This window comes from Lampris incognitus, chromosome 2 (assembly GCF_029633865.1).
Source record: "Lampris incognitus isolate fLamInc1 chromosome 2, fLamInc1.hap2, whole genome shotgun sequence".
In the NCBI taxonomy this organism is placed as follows: domain Eukaryota; kingdom Metazoa; phylum Chordata; class Actinopteri; order Lampriformes; family Lampridae; genus Lampris; species Lampris incognitus.
In genome coordinates, this window is record NC_079212.1 from 114567528 (window position 1) to 114586537 (window position 19010).

Genomic DNA, 19010 nt, shown 5'->3' on the forward strand with positions numbered 1-19010 from the left:
CAGCTAACGTTTATGGGCCAGGGCAGCACACATGAAACGGTGCACGCAATAGGCAGAAAGACTTACAAACCGAACGCACCCAAAGCAGCTAACGCTAACTTCAGACAAAGGGACGTTAGCACCGCCGCCAGGGCGTGTAGCTATTGTGGAGGGCTACACGGCGCTAAAGCCACTTGCCCAGCTAAGGGTAAACAATGCATTAAATGCAAGAAGCTTAATCATTTTGCTAAAGTATGCAAGTCTAGCTCCCAGGGACAGACAAAGTACTACCGCGGCACAGTACATGCCGTCGGAGAGAACCCAGAAGAGTACACCACTGACAGAGAGCAGGAAGAACTGTACTTCGACAACATTACAGTGGAGAGCACCGCTGTGGGAGAACAGACAGAGCTGTACATAGACTGCATCTCAATAGAGAACAACGGAAAAAGCAACGAGCAGGCTTACGTAGAGGTTGGAATTGGCACACCTCCACAGAAGGTAAAGTTTAAACTAGACACTGGGGCACAGGCCAATACTATTCCCACCAACCTGTTCCAGGCGCTGTTCAAAAATGTGACACTGAAACCAGCAATACACAGACCCACTGAATATGGAGGAGGCGCGCTGAGCGTGAAAGGCACATGCAAACTCAAATGTAAGTACAGAGACAATGCAATGATGCTGGACTTTTACGTCATTGACACAAACGCCCCACCAGTCATGGCAATGAAAACATGCCGTGACCTAAACTTGGTAAAAATAGTGATGGCTGTGAGCGAGGAAAACAATGTCACATCACAGAGCATAATGGATGAGTATGCAGATGTTTTCCAGGGAATAGGAGAGTTCCCAGGCGAGTGCACCTTCCGCGTCACACCAGATGCAACGCCGGTCGTCTGCCCGCCACGCAGAATCCCCATCGCCCTACGCAGCAAACTGAGGGACGAGCTTGACAGCATGGAGAAAGGCGGCATAATCTGTAAGGTAACAGAACCCACAGAATGGGTGAACGCACTCGTCATTGTTGAGAAGCCAAAGACAGGCAAACTTAGAGTGTGTTTAGACCCCAGAGCTCTTAACAAAGTGATACAACGACCTCACTACCCCCTCCCCACGCTGGAGGACGCCACCACAAAGCTTGCTGGAGCTGAGTACTTTAGCGTGTTAGACGCGCGGTCAGGCTATTGGGCCATCAAACTGAGCACTGAATCCTCAATGTTGACGACATTTAACACAGTGTTTGGCAGGTATCGTTTCCTCAGACTGCCATTCGGAATCGTGTCCGCTCAAGACGAGTTCCAGAGACGCGTGGATGAAACATATGAAGGATTGGACGGTGTGACGGCCATAGTGGACGACATACTAGTGTTCGGCAAGACTAAAGAGGAACATGACCAGCGTCTCAGAGCGATGCTGAAGCGCACAAGGGAGCGAGGGGTGCGGCTCAACCCCGACAAGTGTCACATATGCGTGTCCGAGGTAAGCTACTTCGGCCACACGCTCTCACACGAAGGCATCAAACCAGACCCACACAAGGTGAAGGCGGTCAAGGACATGCAACCCCCACAGAACAAAGCAGAGCTGGAGACAGTCCTCGGCATGATCAACTATCTCGCCAGATTCGCTCCACACCTCTCACAGATAAACTCACCCCTCAGACAGCTTCTGAAACAGGACAGTGAGTTTGTGTGGGATGCAGTCCACGACAAGGCGTTCCAAGAGATGAAGAATCTCATTACACAGCACCCAGGTCCAGTACTCTCATATTTCGACCCGCAGAAAGAGCTGCGACTCCAAGTGGATGCATCCAAAAGTGGCCTTGGGGCTGTCATGCTCCAAGATGGCAAACCAATTGCCTATGCGTCCAAGTCACTCAACAGCACTGAAGAAAACTACGCACAGATAGAGAAGGAGCTCTACGCTGTGGTCTTCGGCTGCAAGAGGTTCCACGAGTACATGTATGGACGAAAAGTGATTGTGGAGTCAGACCACAAGCCTCTGGAGGCAATACTAAAAAAGCCACTGGCAGCAGCACCACCCCGGCTGCAACGGATGATCCTGGCGCTCCAAAAATACGACATCCAAATCATCCACCGCCCCGGTAAGGACATACCGGTGGCCGACACACTGTCACGCAAGTCAATAGAACACCACGACAGTGACCTACAGGAAGGGATGGAGGCCCAAGTGCACACGGTCCTCAGCAACATCCCTGTGAGCGACACAAGACTCACAGAAATCAAGCAGGAAACAGCGCAAGATCCACAGCTCACCGCACTCAGACGAGCCACACTCACTGGCTGGCCAGACACAAAGAAAAAGTGCCCGCCCAGCATCCAGGAATACTGGAACCACAGAGCAGAAATCTCAGAAATGGACGGTATCCTGTTCAAAGGTGAGAGAATCATTGTCCCCCAAAAGCTTCGCAAGGACATGATACAGCGCATCCATGCCAGCCACCTTGGCGTGGAAAAAAGCAAATGCCGAGCAAGAGACTTACTGTTCTGGCCTGGCATGGGGAAACAGATCGAGGATGCGGTAGCAGACTGCAGCATATGCCAAGAACGGCGCAGCGCAAATGCAAAGGAACCAATGATGTCACACGCCATACCCGAGCGGCCGTGGCAAGTGATAGGCACAGACCTATTCACATGGAACTCACAGGACTTCATAGTCACTGTGGACTACTACTCCAGATTCTTCGAGCTAGAAAGACTTTACAGCTGCACCTCATCTGCCGTCATCATGAAGCTGAAAGCAGCAATGGCTCGACACGGAATCCCCGAGACTATCATCAGCGACAACGGTCCGTGCTACAGCTCTGGTGAGTTCCGCAACTTCTCACAGACATGGGGTTTCTCACACACCACCACAAGCCCCCACTACCCACAGAGCAACGGCCTCTCCGAGAAGACTGTCCAGACGGCCAAACGCATCCTGGACAAAGCCAAAGCTGAGAACAAAGACCCCTACATGAGCTTACTGGAGTATCGCAACACACCGGTGGACAACCTGAAATCACCGGCACAGCTACTGATGAGTCGGAGGCTGCGGTCCATTCTCCCATCAACAGCAAAACACCTGCAGCCACAGATCGCCAGTCAGGAGGATGTTCACAAAAGGAGAGAGGTATGTCAACAGCGCCAGCAGGCATACTACAACCGAACAGCCAAACCTCTGCCCCACCTGCCCGCAGGCACACCAATCCGCTTCCGGCAGGAGGATGGATCCTGGAGACCTGCAACTGTGGAAAGACCAGCGAACACAGACAGGAGCTACCACATCCAAACCAAAGAAGGTCAGATCTACCAACGCAACCGTCAACACCTGCGACAAAGCAGAGTGAACACTCACACTACACACACACACACTTCACAGCAGACTGTTACCAGCGATAACAACAACACACAAGCCCATCAGCAAGAGCATGCTGAACCTCCAGACACGAACAATCAGCGACAACCAGACACACAGCCTGGTTACACCACGAGGTCAGGTCGCACGGTCAAACCAAGACAAATCCTTGACTTATGAATGTAAAAAAAAAAAAAAAAAAAAAAGATGAAATGTTATTACGGTGTCACATTTAGACAGGGAAGGAAATGTTTTACACTACTTTGTTGCAGTCCAGTTATATAAGAGTTCCATTTTCATATTCTTTCTTATTAAGATTGTATTCGTTTATAAACGTGCTCAACGTGGTCTGTATCTCTGCAGAGAAAGCAGCACTTTTCAGAAAAAGGGAGATGTAATATTTGCTAGTAATATTTGATTTGCTAATGTCCCTTACGGCTTTCCGTAGCGCCACAACAAAGTCACGTGATGTACGTAACAACGTCAGTGGGAATCCGGTCGGTGAATAAACACCCAGCACGAGAGAAGTCGTCCTTGCTTCATTAATGTTATAAGTTAACATAGCCAGAGGGCACAGATCATTACAGGAAGGTGCCCAGGAGGCATCCTAATCAGATGCCCGAACCACCTCAACTGGCTCTAGTCCGAGCTCCCTCCGGATGTCCAGGCTTCTCACCCTATCTCTAAGGCTGAGCCCAGACACCCTAATTTCAGCCGCTTGTATCCATGATCTCACCCTTTCGGTCACTACACAAAGCTTATGATCAAAGGTGAGGATTGGAGCGGAGATTGACTGGTAAATTGAGAGCTTTGCCTTCAGGCTCGGCTCCCTTTTCACCACAACGGTCTGGTATAACGTCCACATTACTCCTGATGCTGCACCAATCTGCCTGTCAATCAACAAGACCCCGAGATACTTGAACTCCTTCACTTGAGGCAACAACTCACCCCCAACACGAAGGGAGCAAGCCACCATTTTCCGGTAGAGAACCATGGCCTCAGACTTGGAGGTGCTGACTCTCATCCCAGCCATTTCCCACTCAGCTGCAAACCGCCCCAGTGCGTGCTGGAGACCATGAAGCCAACAAAACCACATCATCTGCGAAGAGCAGAGATTAAATCCTGAGGTTCCCAAAACGGACACACTCCTCACCTTGGCTGCGCCTTGAGATCCTGTCCATGAATGTCACAAACAGAATCGGAGACAAGGGACAACCTTGGCGGAGTCCGACACCCACCGAAAACGTGTTTCACTTTGTGCCGAGAATGCGGACACAGTTCTCACTTTGGTTATACAAAGACCGGATGGCTTGTAGTAACTGCCCCAGTACCCCATACTCCCGCAGTACCCCCCACAGAGTGCCCCGGGGTGCACGTTCGTAAGCCTTCTCCAAGTCCACAAAATACATGTAGACTGGTTGGTCAAACTCCCATGCTAGGTTTTATTGACAATTTTAATGTCTGCTTTGGGATCGTTTCTCCCTCTTCAGAACTGACTGAGTCCACCCGAACAGGCTGGGTAGCCGAATGCTAGCTGCAGCACGTTGTACAGTCTTCTCCACGTGACCAACTGTTTACATCCCACATGTCTCTCCCAGAACCTCCGTTTCCACCTAAGGTGGCGCCCCACAGTACTGTTTTGTCCAATAGCTCCCCCCGCTGGCCTCATCTATCATTATTCCTTTCACCGGGAGTTTTCCCAATACAGACTAGGCACCGGGCCTCTCATCCCCACGACATATTACGACGTGACCGGCATGTAGACCACAGTGTGCTAACTGCTAGTTAAATCAGCTGTTTATACGTGCACGACCTGTCATAAATTTGCCCTCTGTAATATCTGATCGATTACCAACAAGGTCATTGACCAGAAGGTCAATGACTTCATCACAGAACACAAACTGGACTATTTATGTCTCACGGAAACCTGGCAGTCACAGAATGACTTTCTACATCTAAACTCAGCAATTCCACCAAGATTTGTTTACATATTTTTAATACATTTTTTAATGACAAAGAACAAACATACAAGATGTTACAATAAAAATACGATAAACGTACATAAACTTCGGGTCGTTACATTGTGTCTTTGTGGATTTAGAGAAAGCATATGACCGGGTGCTGAGAGAGGAGGTGTGCTATTGTATGAGGAAGCCAGGAGTTGCAGAGATGTATGTAGGAGTGGTGCAGGATATGTATGAGGGAAGTGTGACAGTGGTGAGGTGTGCAGTTGGAAAGACAGATGGGTTCAAGGTGGAGGTGGGATTACATCAAGGATCGGCTCTGAGTCCTTTCTTGTTTGCAATGGTGATGGACAGGTTGACAGAGGAGATCAGGCAGGAGTCTCTGTGGACCATGATGTTTGCGCATGACATTGTGATCTGTAGCGAGAGTAGATTACAGGTTGAGGAGAGCCTGGAGAGGTGGAGGTATGCACTGGAGAGAAGAGGAATGAAAGTCAGTAGGAGCAAGACGGAATACCTATGCGTGAATGAGAGGGAGGACAGTGGAATGGTGAGGATGCAAGGAGTGGAGGTGACGAAGGCACGAGTTTAAATATTTGCGGTCAACTGTACAAAGTAACAGGGAGTGCAGAAGAGGGGCAAAGAAGAGAGTACAGGCAGGGTGGAGTGGGTGGAGAAGAGTGTCAGGAGTAATTTGCGACAGAAGGGTACCAGCAAGAGTTAAAGGGAAAGTTTACAAAATGGTTGTGAGACCAGCTATGTTACATGGTTTGGAGACAGTATGCAATATTAATCATTTTCGGCCGTCACTTACACTTAACAGCACAGCCATACTCACTCATACCCTGCTTACATCCCCTACTGTAATTCTATCCACTTTGGTCTTCCCTCAAGTGTCTTCATAAACGTCAATTGGTCCAGAATTCAGCTGTCTGTATCATTGCCAGAACTCCTTCCATAGATCATATCTCTGCTGTTCTTCAGCAACTCCACTGGCTCCCTGTTAAATACCGTAGTGGCGTCATGATCCTGCTCCTCACCTTTAAGGCCCTTAATAACCTAGCTCCTTTGTATCTTTCCTAACTGCTTCATAGCCACACACCCTCTCACACTGTCAGATCCTCTTCTGCTCTCCAACTCACTACACCATCAGCCTGCTTGACTACCATGGGGACTAGAGCCTTCAGTCATTCTGCCCCCTGCCTATGGAACTCTCTCCCACAAGAAATTCGCAACATTGACTCTCTTTCAACCTTCAAATCCCATCTGAAAACGTACCTCTTCAAACTGGCATATTCAGTCTGATCCACGCTTCATTGAGTTTTGTTCAGATGATGATTTTATACTTATCTGTTCTGTTATCTTTTTATTGTCTACCCTGCTTTGTTGTGATTTTATGATGTCTGATACAGTGCTGCTTGTTTTTTATTGTGTTCTGTAAGGTGTCCTTGAGTGCTCTGAAAGGACCCACAAATAAAATGTGTTATTATTATTATTATCAAAGCAAGAGAGACAAGATTTGAGATGGCTTGGGCATGTGTGGAGAAGAGATGCTAGGTATATTGGGAGAAGGATGCTGAATATGAAGTTGCTAGGGAAGAGGAAAAGAGGAAGGCCAAAGAGGAGGTTTATGGATGTGGTGGGGGAGGACATGCAGGTGGCTGGTGTGACAGAGAAAGATGCAAAGGACAGGAAGAGATGGAAACGGATGATCCGCTGTGGCGACCCCTAATGGGAGCAGCCGAAAGTAGTAGTAGAAACTTCAGGCAGAGGAGGCGGCCTTGCACTGATCTATCGCAATAGTATAAAACTAACGCCACTCTCTACCTGATTAATCTTCCTTTGAACTGATGGCTGTTAAGCTCTATGGACCTACACCCATCATTATATAGTAGCTGCTCTGTACAGACCACCTGAGGCATCGAATATTTTTATCACTTAACTCACAACAGTTCTAACCACCCTTAGTACAATGTCTCTGAATATAATCCTAATGGGGGATTCAAATGTTCATTTTGATAATATTGAAAATATGTTCACTAAAGATTTTAAAGCAATGTTAGATTGCTTCGGTTTAACACAATATGTCAACATTACAACCCACACCAAGAGTCTTATCCTTGACTTAGTTTGCTGTTTCGGCATCACACCATATAACATCACATCTTTTTAAACTCCCGCTGATGTATGCTCTATTGCTTATTATGTGTTTTATTGTTGATTGCACTTGTCTTTTTTTTACTGCTTTGTTTTATTGTATTTGATGTGAGGTGACCTTAAGTGTCATGAAAGGTGCCTTTAAATAAAATGATTGTATGGATTTATAAGAGGTGAATCGGCCATACTAAATTGCCCCTAGGTATGAATGTGTGTGCGTGTATACATATGGCGGCCCTGTGTGATGGCCTAGCGGCCTGTCCAGGGTGTCTCCCTGCCTGCCTCCCAATGACCGCTGAGATAGACTCCAGCATCCCTGCAACCCTGAGAGCAGGATAAGCAGTTCGGATAATGGATGGATGGGTTTATTATTTATCTATGGATTTAGGGACTATGCAAATAAATGTGACTTGGGCTATACAAATAAAATTGACTTGACATGACTTCCCACAGGCACCTGCATGGTAATTGGCTGTATGATCTACCCAGACGGCTGGGACTCAGAGGAGGTGAAGCGCATGTGTGGCCAGCGGACCGACAAGTACACACTGGGCAACTGCACAGTGCGCTGGGCCTACATCCTGGCCATCATCAGTATAATGGACTCCCTCGTCCTGTCCTTCCTCGCTTTCAGCCTGGGCAACCGGCAGGACAAACTACTGCCCGAGGACTTCCAGGTGGAGGGAAAAGGTAACTTGGGGAAAGTGAGATTGGGGGGTTGGGGAGTTTAAGAAGGGGAGACGAAGGACGGAGGGGGGGGGGGGAAACTGCCATTGTGAAAAAAGAAAGCTACAAAGTCGGAGGGGACCAGGGGGAAGATCGTTAGAGTTGAGGGTTGACAAGTTTTGAAATGGGGGGGAGGACAGACGCACAAAGGTCACAGTGAGGAAAGAGGGATGGATAGGAGGTGTAGGAATCTGTTTGGATATAAGGTGCAGAGGGTTTCAGAGGATAGAGGGAAGAGGTTAGATTGGGAAGGTTAACCTGGACAGACGAGGCAAAAGAAAGAGCTTACACTGTTGTAAAGCAAAGGATTCAAACCACATGTTGAGAAGACTTCCTGGTAACACATCCAGTCAGTCTGTACCATTTGATACCATGGGTTCAAAATAATACTCCTATTCCTTCTTCCCTGTCTCTCTCCACTGTATTGTAATAAAACAATAATACCAACACACGTGTGGTTAAAAGTGTTGCTAGCAGCAGACTCAGCCACAGCAAGCCACTACAGGATAAACGACATTCTGACATGGTTGCCACTATGACATTTGTAACAATCCTAACTTAATGTATTGTAATGTTGTCAATGCCATATGAGTAACTGTTAAATGTGCAAAATAATACAAATCATGTGAAAAATTGAACCCCGCATTTTGAGTTGAAAAGTTTTTTTAAAATTATAAGTTTAAGTATGAAGACATCGTTGAGCTATTCAGATAAAGGAACAAAATTGTCATTTTGATGACTTCGTTTTTGCTGTCTTCTCCTTATAGATGATGCCTAAGGCCCTTGTGGAACAGAAGCAAGACCTGTGAAGAGCTGAAAAGGACTCAAACTGAATTTCCTTTTTCCACATTCAATATTTCCCTGAGACAGAAACAGAGCTCATCCCCAACCACATTATTTGTGAAATCTCAATGATGTAGATAATTCTTATCGATCCATCAATAAGAGATTGATTAGAATTATGGTAAAGAATAACTGTAATCCTATGGAGGATGATGGCACATTTTACTTTTATTAGTAAGGGCATGTGTATGTTTTTAGACAATTAACATCTAAACAAAATTGTAAGGATGTTATTTTATGTTGCTCTTTTTTTAATGCTGCTGTAGTGTTGGTTTTCAGTAAAGAATAAAACCGTTATATACATGTCTGATACCATCTCTTTTTTTTGGGGGGGGGGGGATTTTTCCTCCCTTTTCTCCCCAGTTGTAGACGGCCAATTACCCCACTCTTCCGAGCCATCCTGGTCGCTGCTCCAACCCCCTCTGCAGATCTGGGGAAGGCTGCAGACTACCACATGCCTTGTTTGATACATGTGGAGTCACCAGACGCTTCTTTTCACCTGACATTAGTTTCACCAGGGGGACGTAGCGCGTGGGAGGATTATCCCCACCCCCCCAAACAGGTGCCCCGACCGACCAGAGGAAGCGCTCGTGCAGTGACCAGGACACACCCACAACCTGCTTCCCACCCGCAGACACAGCCAATTGTGTCTGTAGGGTCATCCGACCAAGCCGGAGGTAACATGGGGATTCGAACAGGCAATCCCCATGTTGGTAGGCAACGGAATAGACCGCTACGCCACCTGGATGCCGCTGATACCATTATTTCAAACGCATTATAAGGCAAGATCTCGGGTTCCCTGGAGACATCTTGGCTGGCAGATAACACAATATGCAGACCAAATTAAAGTGAATTCAAATACTTTGATGTACATCCTGATAATTCACAGCTTTGTGACCGAAGATTTTGTAATTTACAAAATGTAAGATGCAGGAAAATTAATCCCATATTGAAAATGTTTATTATTTCCTTACATACAGAAAAAAGGTTTTGAAACAATCACATGAAGAGGAGAGATGTGAAAAGAGGAGAAAGGGGAAACTTGTAGAAAAACGGCAAGCAAGAATGGTCAGGGTGTATGTTCAAAAGCATAACTACAGCATTATCAGGAGTAAAATCTATTAGACACTCCAATAAATGCAGCAATCAAATTTCTCTGCACAGGAGCAAGGTTATGAAAATAAACTTCAAAATGAAGCTACAACCTTTATATAGCTGGAACTCACCTGAACATTTTTCAAGGCATTTCTAAATGTTGCAAAAGTCTATAAACCTTCTCAGCACTGGCAACATCATTCCTTCAAAATACATTATTGACAGTTGCTTTTAAAAACTGTCATAAACTTTCATAAAGGGAGAGAGCAAAGGCCAACTCTTTGGTAAACTGGTAGGGCTGTCAATGAATGTTCTAAATTCGTATATAACTGAATTGTAAAAAACAAAAACAAAAAAAAAAACAAAAAAGCCATTTGAGTGAAATTGTTTACGCAAAAAAAAAAAAACCCCGACATAACTGAAAATAAAAACTCACAGTATTTCACTCGCTTTTGTGCCCCAATCTAGCCTCTATTTTAACTGAAATAATAATTACATATATAAAGAAAACAGGCCTTCCCCTCTTATAAATCCGGAACTGACAGGTCTACATGTTAACAAAAAACTGGCTCCCTTTAGCGTTGAGGTGGTGTAATTGATATGGTCATCTATATTACTAGATAGTCAACCTATAAGCAATACTGCTAGTGTCTGTTAAGCTTGTTAGCATTATGGAGTCATTAATTCTTACCACTTTACTTTAATTTCACAGCACAGATAACCACATCTGTCAAAGCTGACTTGGCTTTTGACTTATGGCAGGTAAAATCAAACTATATGGTTTGTATGGCCATCTATAAGTGTTCCCTGACAGAACATTGTTCTTCTTTTCGTAAGTGTCGATGAGCAAGTTCCTTTTTAATTTGACAGTCCATTATGGTATCTGAAATTGCCACAAGACAAAGAAAAAAAAACAGTACTATTAAGTGAAAGAGCGGGCTTGAACATAGAGGATAAAGAAAAAATAAACAAAGATAGAGGCATGTAACTCAAATCCTAAGCAGCCAAGCACCATAAAAAGATAAGATGTCCTAAAGCAGAACTCCTCAACATCCCTCTATTACCAGTGTAATTCATGACCAGACATCAACTTAGCAGCCAGTCTTTTGTGTGTATGTGTGTATGTGTATACAGTTAGTTTCCAAGAACCAGGAAGAGAGGCAAGCAGCCATAAGATGGGCACGATGCAGACAGTCTCTCGCTGACCTGTCTGCGGTTTGATGTGCATGTGAATTCAAGTCAAGGCTCCTCAAATCTGCACTGCCCTTTCACATTGGATGTTGTGGTGCATGTAGGTGGTCTTTAAGAGACAAGCCATGGATGGGAGAGGCACTGGGCAGCAGTGGCCCTCTTTTCAGGCACCAGGTCCAGCATGGGTAACAGGAAGGTACTGAAAGTGTGGGCCTCCTCTTTGGGCCATTCGTACTTTTCCACCAATACCTCAAACAGACCCCACGGCTTCAGCTTGGTGATGTGGCGCAGCTCACCTGAGAACAGATGAAAAGGACAGAGACATGAATACAGACACGAAGGTGAGGTGTGGAAAAAGAGGAAGAGGGAGGGAAGGGTTGAGACAAATGAATATATATGGCGTGTGAGAAGAAGCAGTGAGGGAATTAAGAATTGGATAAAAAAGAGGAAGTATATGAGGCAGAAGTTAACTATTTTTGGAGGGGAAAAATTGACAAAAAAATGTTGTACATATTTTGTAAGAGCAATTCAAAACCTCTACTAATTAGTGCCAAACAGCTAAACCGTTTCTGGTTAATAAGTGCTATCCTCAAACTGAACAGATGACTGTTCCCTTGAGCAGTCAGGTGCATGTTCTGAAATAGCAACTTCTGCACCCAACGCTTGAGCAAATTCATAGGTTGTTTTCTAGCTCACAAACAGGGGCTGGTTTAGACAGCAGACAGCTGGTGGAAGTGTGTGTATATTTACCTTTCTTGGTGAAGAACTCCTTTGAGTATTTTCCTGCCATGATCAGCTTCCTGGGGACTTTACCAAGCAGCTCAATAATCAACGCTATGTGGTCTACAGAAAGAAGAGAAGATGACAGTGCTGAGAGAAGCATTGAGCTCAAGATGCAACCATTTCAATGACGAGTTTGACTGACGACAGGAAATGGGAAAATTAAATACCAGCTTTAAATTTAGCACAAGGATTAAAAAGAAATGAACAAAACAAAAGCATCGAATAGCGTAGTGGGGTTTAAACATGGCTCATTTGGTTGGTTTTGGTTGATCTAGTGGATACATTCCACCAAGCCTTGCTGATATGAACTTAGTACTGTTTCACACATATTTTACACATTAAAAATAGGATGTGCAAAACCTTAAACTCAGTCGGTTGCCTGATAATCAAATGTCCTCGTTCTTGCAAATTATATTGATAAGGAGGAAAAGTTTTGTTGTATAGGGTGAAAAAAAAATCTTATTTCTGTTGGACAAATTTTTTTTATATCTTAACTAAGTTGATATTTTCCTGCATTCATCAAAGAGCCCCCGTTTAAGGGAGGCTATCTCTGATGAGAAACACACCAACCTTCATCTCTGGAGTATTCCTCTCCAGAATGGGGCTCAAACAGGTAGTCTCCTGTAGCAAGTTCAAATGCCTGAGGAAAACGAGCAAATGCACATATAAGAGTGACGACTGATCCCATATTGACACTAAGCTATCTCAGCCTGTACACCAACACCCTCATGACCTTTCACATTTAGTCTGATCCGAGTGTTGGCCTTCATAACAACCTAACAACAATGAGCTGAAACATCTGTCTCTAAGTCATTACCCATTATTTTTGAATGGTGGCTTTTTTTGTTTTTTGTTTGGACCCCCCCCCCTTTTCTCCCAATTGTATCTAGCCAATTACCCTACTCTTCCGAGGTGTCCCAGTTGCTGCTCCACCCCCCCTCTGCCGATCTGTGGTGGGCTGCAGACTACCACGTCTCCTCCGATACATGTGGAGTTGCCAGCCTCTTCTTTTCACCTAACAGTGAGGCGTTTCACCAGGGGGATGTAGTGCGTGGGAGGATCACGCTATCCCCCCCCCCCCCCATTTCCCCCTCCAAACAGGCGCCCCGACCGACCAGAGGAGGCGCTAGTGCAGTGACCAGGACACACCCCCACATCCGGCTTCCCACCCGCAGATACGGCCAATTGTGTCTGTAGAGATGCCCAACCAAGCCGGCGGTAACATGGGGATTCGAACCAGCGATCCCCGTGTTGGTAGGCAACGGAATAGACCACCATGCTACCCGGATGCCCAGGTGGCTTATTTTCGATTGTAAAAATAGTTTAACAGCATTTGATCCTTGCCAAAATTATTCATTTGAGTTTCTTATTTATGCCACCATGCCTCAGACTGTTAAGGTGATCAATATTGGGAGATAAAACTTGGAATCTGATTATCTCAGTTTGTTTCTCATTTATGGTAATATGCGTTAGCAAAACAATCTACTCCTGTATTTTCACAATGTGTGTCTGGTGTCTGGTGTGTGTCTGTGTGAGAGTCTATAAACGGCCAAACTAAAGCACTTATGATCCTCATTTTTTTTGGAGGTGGTAGGTATTGTTCCAGAGAGGACCAGAAAAATAGCAGAAAATTAAAATAATTATGCAAAATATGCATTTTCTAAAAATGGCTAAAAACCACTTTTCTCAGCATTTCAGATGATTCTGAGCATTTGGGGGGAGGGAGTTGGAGTGGGGGGGGGGGTTTAGGGGCAGGGGGAAGGCGGTTAGCTGGCAGGATGAAGAGGAGGGAGATTTAGACGGGTGGATAACCAAACCGCTACATTGTAGCAGGGTTCTTCTAGTGTTACTAATATTTTAAGGTAGTTTTCCATTACTGTCGGTTAGGTAGCTATATTCTGTTTATAATGGAATGAGCTGTTTCAATGGTGATAGGAGCCCCGTTTCTCAGTGTCAGGTTTTCCAGGATGGGGAATAGGTTTGTTCATTTTATTTTCTATTTTTCTTGTCATCTTTATTGGGTGGCATTATTGGGTATTGTGGCATCCAGAGATGGGTGTGTTATAGTTCTTTTTCTTACCATTACAATGACACTCTGGTTACTTGGCTTGTGCTTTTATCCCTTATTCATGTCTTTCGGTTGCTCCTCCTTTTGCTCAGCTTAACCTCCTACCCTCATGTTATCTCTACAGTTAGTGAGCTGGCATACAAGAGGGTTAAATGGTCCAGTCAAGTCAATTTTATTTGTATAGTCCAATATCACCAATTATAAATTTGCCTCAGTGGGCTTTACAGCAACACAACAACCTGTCCTTAGACCCTCCCATCGGATAAGGAACAACTCCCTAAAAAAACTCTTTAACAGGGAGAAAAAATAGGAATGGTCAAATTAAATGCTCAGCTTGTTTAGATTTCTTCCACAGAAAGATTGTTGACATAGCGTGTATTCAGGAATCTTACCTTAAGGCAGTTGATGTGCATCGATTTGCTAATAGGTTCTACTATGTAGCAGCATCAGCGTCTTTTGATTTCAAAGCCCGTGGTTCACTAATCATTTTGAAATGCTCCCTATCTATAAATATTCTATAAATTTGGCAGTACTAATCCACAAATTTCATTGATCAAAACTATCATTGCAGGAAGATAGTATTTTTGCCCGTTTATGCCTCTAACCAATTTGACTAAGATTTTTTCCATTACCTATCTGGGATTCTTGCAGATTTGCAGTACTATGCGCCTTGGTTATGGGGTAGTGATATGAATGTTGTCCTAGATCCAACACCCCCCCCCCCCCCCGAATTGTATCAGCCAATTATCCTACTCTTCCAAGCCGTCCCGACCTCTGCTCCACCCCCTCTGCCGATCTGGGAAGGGCTGCAGACTACCACATACCTTCTCTGATACATGTGGAGTCGCCAGCCACTTCTTTTCACCTGACAGTGAGGAGTTTCGCCTGGGGGACGTAGCACATGGGAGGATCATGCTATTCCCCCCAGTTCCCCCTCCCCCCGAACAGGCACCCTGACCGTCCAGAGAAGGCGCTAGTGCAGCGACCAGGACACATACCCACATCTGGCTTCCCACCCGCAGACAAGGCCAACTGTATCTGTAGGGACGCCCGACCAAGCCAGAGGTAACACGGGGATTCGAACCGCTGATCCCCGTGTTGGTAGGCAATGGATTAGACCGCCACGCTATCCGGGTGCCCCTAGATCCCAGTTTAGACTGCTCAAATTCACAAGATCAGCGTTCACATTCCCAAATCTCAGCATCAACTTCTCTGTCTCATATTATTTCGGACCTTAACCTATTGAATGCATTCAGAGTGATTAACCCTTCAGCTAGACAATACAGCTTCTTCTCCAATAGACATAACTACATTTTCATTTCCCAAGCCATTTCTGAAATACATAGTGTATTGGGTACTTGCCCATTATCTGACCATGCTGTCTGTCATATTGTTGAAACTTACCTTACTAATACACCTCCTAACGCATTGCGCTGGCGTTTCAACACCACTCTCTTGAAAAATAACTGGTTATTTTAACAATTTCAGGTACGAACTTGATAAATGTGTCTGAAAATCCTGGTTCTGCGGATGACCCCCATATTTTGATATGCACTGAAGGGGTATATTAGGAACATCTTAAGGCTAGGCTGGGCAAAATTAATGGAATCAAAGCTTGCAGAATTGGAAAAGTAACAACAATTAACATTTTGTGAGACCAGGAAACAAAATATTCAGGTAACACACATAGAACTTGACTCTCTTCTTAAATGTAGAGCTGAAATTGTTATCCATAAGACTAGGAGAAATTACAACTTTAATGGCCCTAGACCTAGTCATCTCCTTGCTCAGAGACTGAGACAGAACGACAAATTCTAAACTATTTCAGCTATCAAGCCCAGTCACTCTCACAATACTATCTCCAAACCAAAAGAAATTAACAGTGAATTCCATAACTTCTATTCAAAGTTGTATTCTTCAGAAGTCAGCCTAGACAGAGACAGATGTTAATCTTTTTTATGGAACCTAAATCTTCTGTCCCTAAATGAGGAGGAATAAGATCAATCACAGGCCCTTATTTCTCCCAAGAAACTCAAAAATGCCACTCAATCAGTGAAAAAGGGTAAATCATAAGGCTGGGACAGCCTCCCTCCAGAGATCTACCTTGTCTTTTGGGATTGCCTTGGCCATTTTATATTAAAGATGATTACTACTTCTATTGATAAATGATTTTTTTTATAGGGATGCCAATTCTGCCATTCTGACTGTTCTTCTAAAACCAAATAAAGACTCCACCCTCTGTAGCAGCTATAGGCCTCTGTCAATTTGAATGCTGAAATTAAGATATATGCCAAGGTGTTAGCCATTAGACTTGAAACACATATGACCAAACTCGTACATCATGATTAGACAGGCTTTATTAAAACTCGTCAAGCAGCAGACTACTACATGTGCTTCACTTCTCCCAAGATGTTGCACAGTCCTCTCACTGGATGCTAAACAAGCTATCTGGAACTGGAATATTTATGGTTGGTACTCATCCTCTTTCTGCATTTCAAGGGGTTCCAGGCAGGGTGGCATCCTCTCACCCTTATTATATGCCTTTTCACACAAGCCATAAACCCAAAGGATAAGACAGCACCCCTTGATTTCCCCCGTCACTTTTTGTAACACATCGCACCACATATCATTGTTTGCTGATGATATTTTGTTATATATAGACAATGCCCCAAATTTCAATTCTCCAAGTCTTGGACACTTTCGAAGAATTTAGTGCTCTGTCGGGTTATGAAATAACTGGTCTAAGTCATCATTACTTCCATTCAACTCATTTCTTGTCCCCTCAAGCATACCACCAAACATTCCAATGGCTCTTTCACAAACCTAGATGTAGATATCTTCCCCTCCCTGTACTCAATTACAACTAAAAACTTCCAGGGCATCTTAAATAGAGTGGAAGCTGACATGAAAAATTGTCACTTCTCTCCATCTATCCACAAGCACATATTTCCATTATAAAAAATGATATCTTACCGAGGGTAAACTTTTAATCCAATATGTTATACTTTCCAACCCCTAAGGGTTACCAGGGTAAGAGCCATGGTCTTATCTTGAAATTCATTTGGAAGAGCAGCATTCTCGCTTCAAACTGTCAACTCTGCAATGTGGCAGACAGGAAAGAGAACTAGCTCTCCCAAACTTCAAGATCTAAATTTGGTCATATGTGTTGCGCCCATTATCAATCTGGTTAGATCCCAATGTGTCAGTTTCATGACGGGCTATAGAGGAAAATTTGGTCTCTCCTCATCGTTTACGAGACTCAGTATACTCTAACAGGGAGAAAAATTAGGAAGAAACACAGTGTGCCAAGTTGATAAAAGGAAAGACATTATGGGGCCCAGTTTGGATTTGGAGTGTTTAGGAGAAAGATTAAAGTTTTTTTTTTTTTAGGGAGTTGTTCCTTATCTGATGAGAGGGTCTAAGGACAGGATGTTTTGTTGCTGTAAAGCCAACTGAGGCAAATTTGTAATTTGTGATTAGGCTACACAAATAAAATTGATTTGACTTGACTGTAGCGAAAGCTACTCACTCTCAGTTCAAGTGGCATACCTACAGTCCCATTTTCCACAATTTTGCTCTTCTTACTAGAGGAGTCCCTTTTTCATTTCCCCCAAAGGAGTGATAAAGGTATCCATATTCTATCCATATTCTTTCTGACAACTGTAATGATGAGGGTCTCAGAATGTTTAATGACTTGCAATCAGTGTCGGCGCTACGGGGGGGGGGCATTGGCCGGGCCTCGCCCCCCCAAATGAAAGTTGTGCCCCCCCCGCCAATTACCCAGTGATGATGTGAAAATTAGTACTTAAACATCATGTAAAACTTATAATTAATTAATGCACATATCACATTTAAATACATAATCAATAATAATAATAATCAATGAAATGAAATGCTTAAATTTCGTGATTGTGGAGGAGCGGAGTTAGCAGGACACCGGAGCGGAACAGCAGTGTGTGATTTTGTCCATTCAGGTGGTAATTGCGTGTGACACACAGGAAAAGGATACTTTAAAAACGTGGCAAAATCGACTGAGCTAGCTAGCTAACTGTAAAATCATGATGGATATAAGAAAATGGCTTTCTCGTGGTCCAAACAACAAGTCTACACCAGCAGAAAGAGAAAGGACAGATGCTGCAACAACACCCGAGAAAACAGTTGGGGCCGAGGCGGGTGCAACAAGCGAAGATAGTGCCGTTAACACCTCAGCGGCTACTGTTGGTCAAGTGGAGCCGCTGCCACCGGAGCCTGTCAACCACCCCCCCCTCCTCCATTCCCATCGGCTGCTTCTGCTGCTCTGCCGCCGAGACTGTTGCCAGTGCAGGCCCCTGATGATCTTGGCAATGACAAACCAAACCAAGTCATTTTAGAACGTTACCCAGTCCGTTTGTACAAGGGTAAAAGACGCTCGTTTGTTAGTGCATGGTACAAGGACAGAGGCTGGTTGGAGTATAGTGTCCAGGCAGACGCTACATATTGTTTTCCCTGCCGTCAATTTAGCACTCCCGGGGCATCGGTGGACTCAGCCTTCATGGTCAGGGGTTTTGGAGACTGGAAGCATGCAGTGGAAAAAGATAAAGGCTTTTACAAACATGCCAACTCTAAGGAGCACCTTAACTGTTACACACTGTGGAAGGAAAGAGAGAGACGAACCACAAGTAGCAAGGAAATCTCAACACTTGTTAACGCTGACCAGCTTAAAAAAAATAGATATTATGTTTCCTCCTTGGTTGATGCTATTGTTTTTCTGGCTGAGAACCAGCTGCCTTTTAGAGGGAAATTTGAAGCATTTGAGGACATATCAAATGGTGGCAGTGGTCTTTTTCTCGCACTGTTTGATTACACAG

General features: G+C 44.6%; 2 protein-coding genes across 2 annotated transcripts in view; one reads left to right on the forward strand and one right to left on the reverse strand.

The window, feature by feature from the left end:
* Positions 1-8992, forward strand: part of lhfpl5a (LHFPL tetraspan subfamily member 5a) — a 36726-nt gene extending 27734 nt beyond the window's left edge. The window contains exons 2-3 of the mRNA XM_056301318.1: positions 7911-8161; positions 8951-8992. Of these exons, the coding sequence (XP_056157293.1) occupies positions 7911-8161; positions 8951-8992 (293 nt within the window). The remainder of the gene's footprint in view (positions 1-7910; positions 8162-8950) is intronic.
* Positions 8993-9975: 983 nt separating this feature from the next.
* The window catches only part of srpk1b (SRSF protein kinase 1b), a 51779-nt gene continuing 42744 nt past the window's right edge, over positions 9976-19010 (reverse strand). Inside the window, exons 14-16 of the mRNA XM_056302203.1 lie at positions 12666-12735; positions 12063-12155; positions 9976-11608 (exon numbers count right to left, since the gene is read on the reverse strand). Of these exons, the coding sequence (XP_056158178.1) occupies positions 11424-11608; positions 12063-12155; positions 12666-12735 (348 nt within the window). The 3' untranslated portion in view covers positions 9976-11423. The remainder of the gene's footprint in view (positions 11609-12062; positions 12156-12665; positions 12736-19010) is intronic.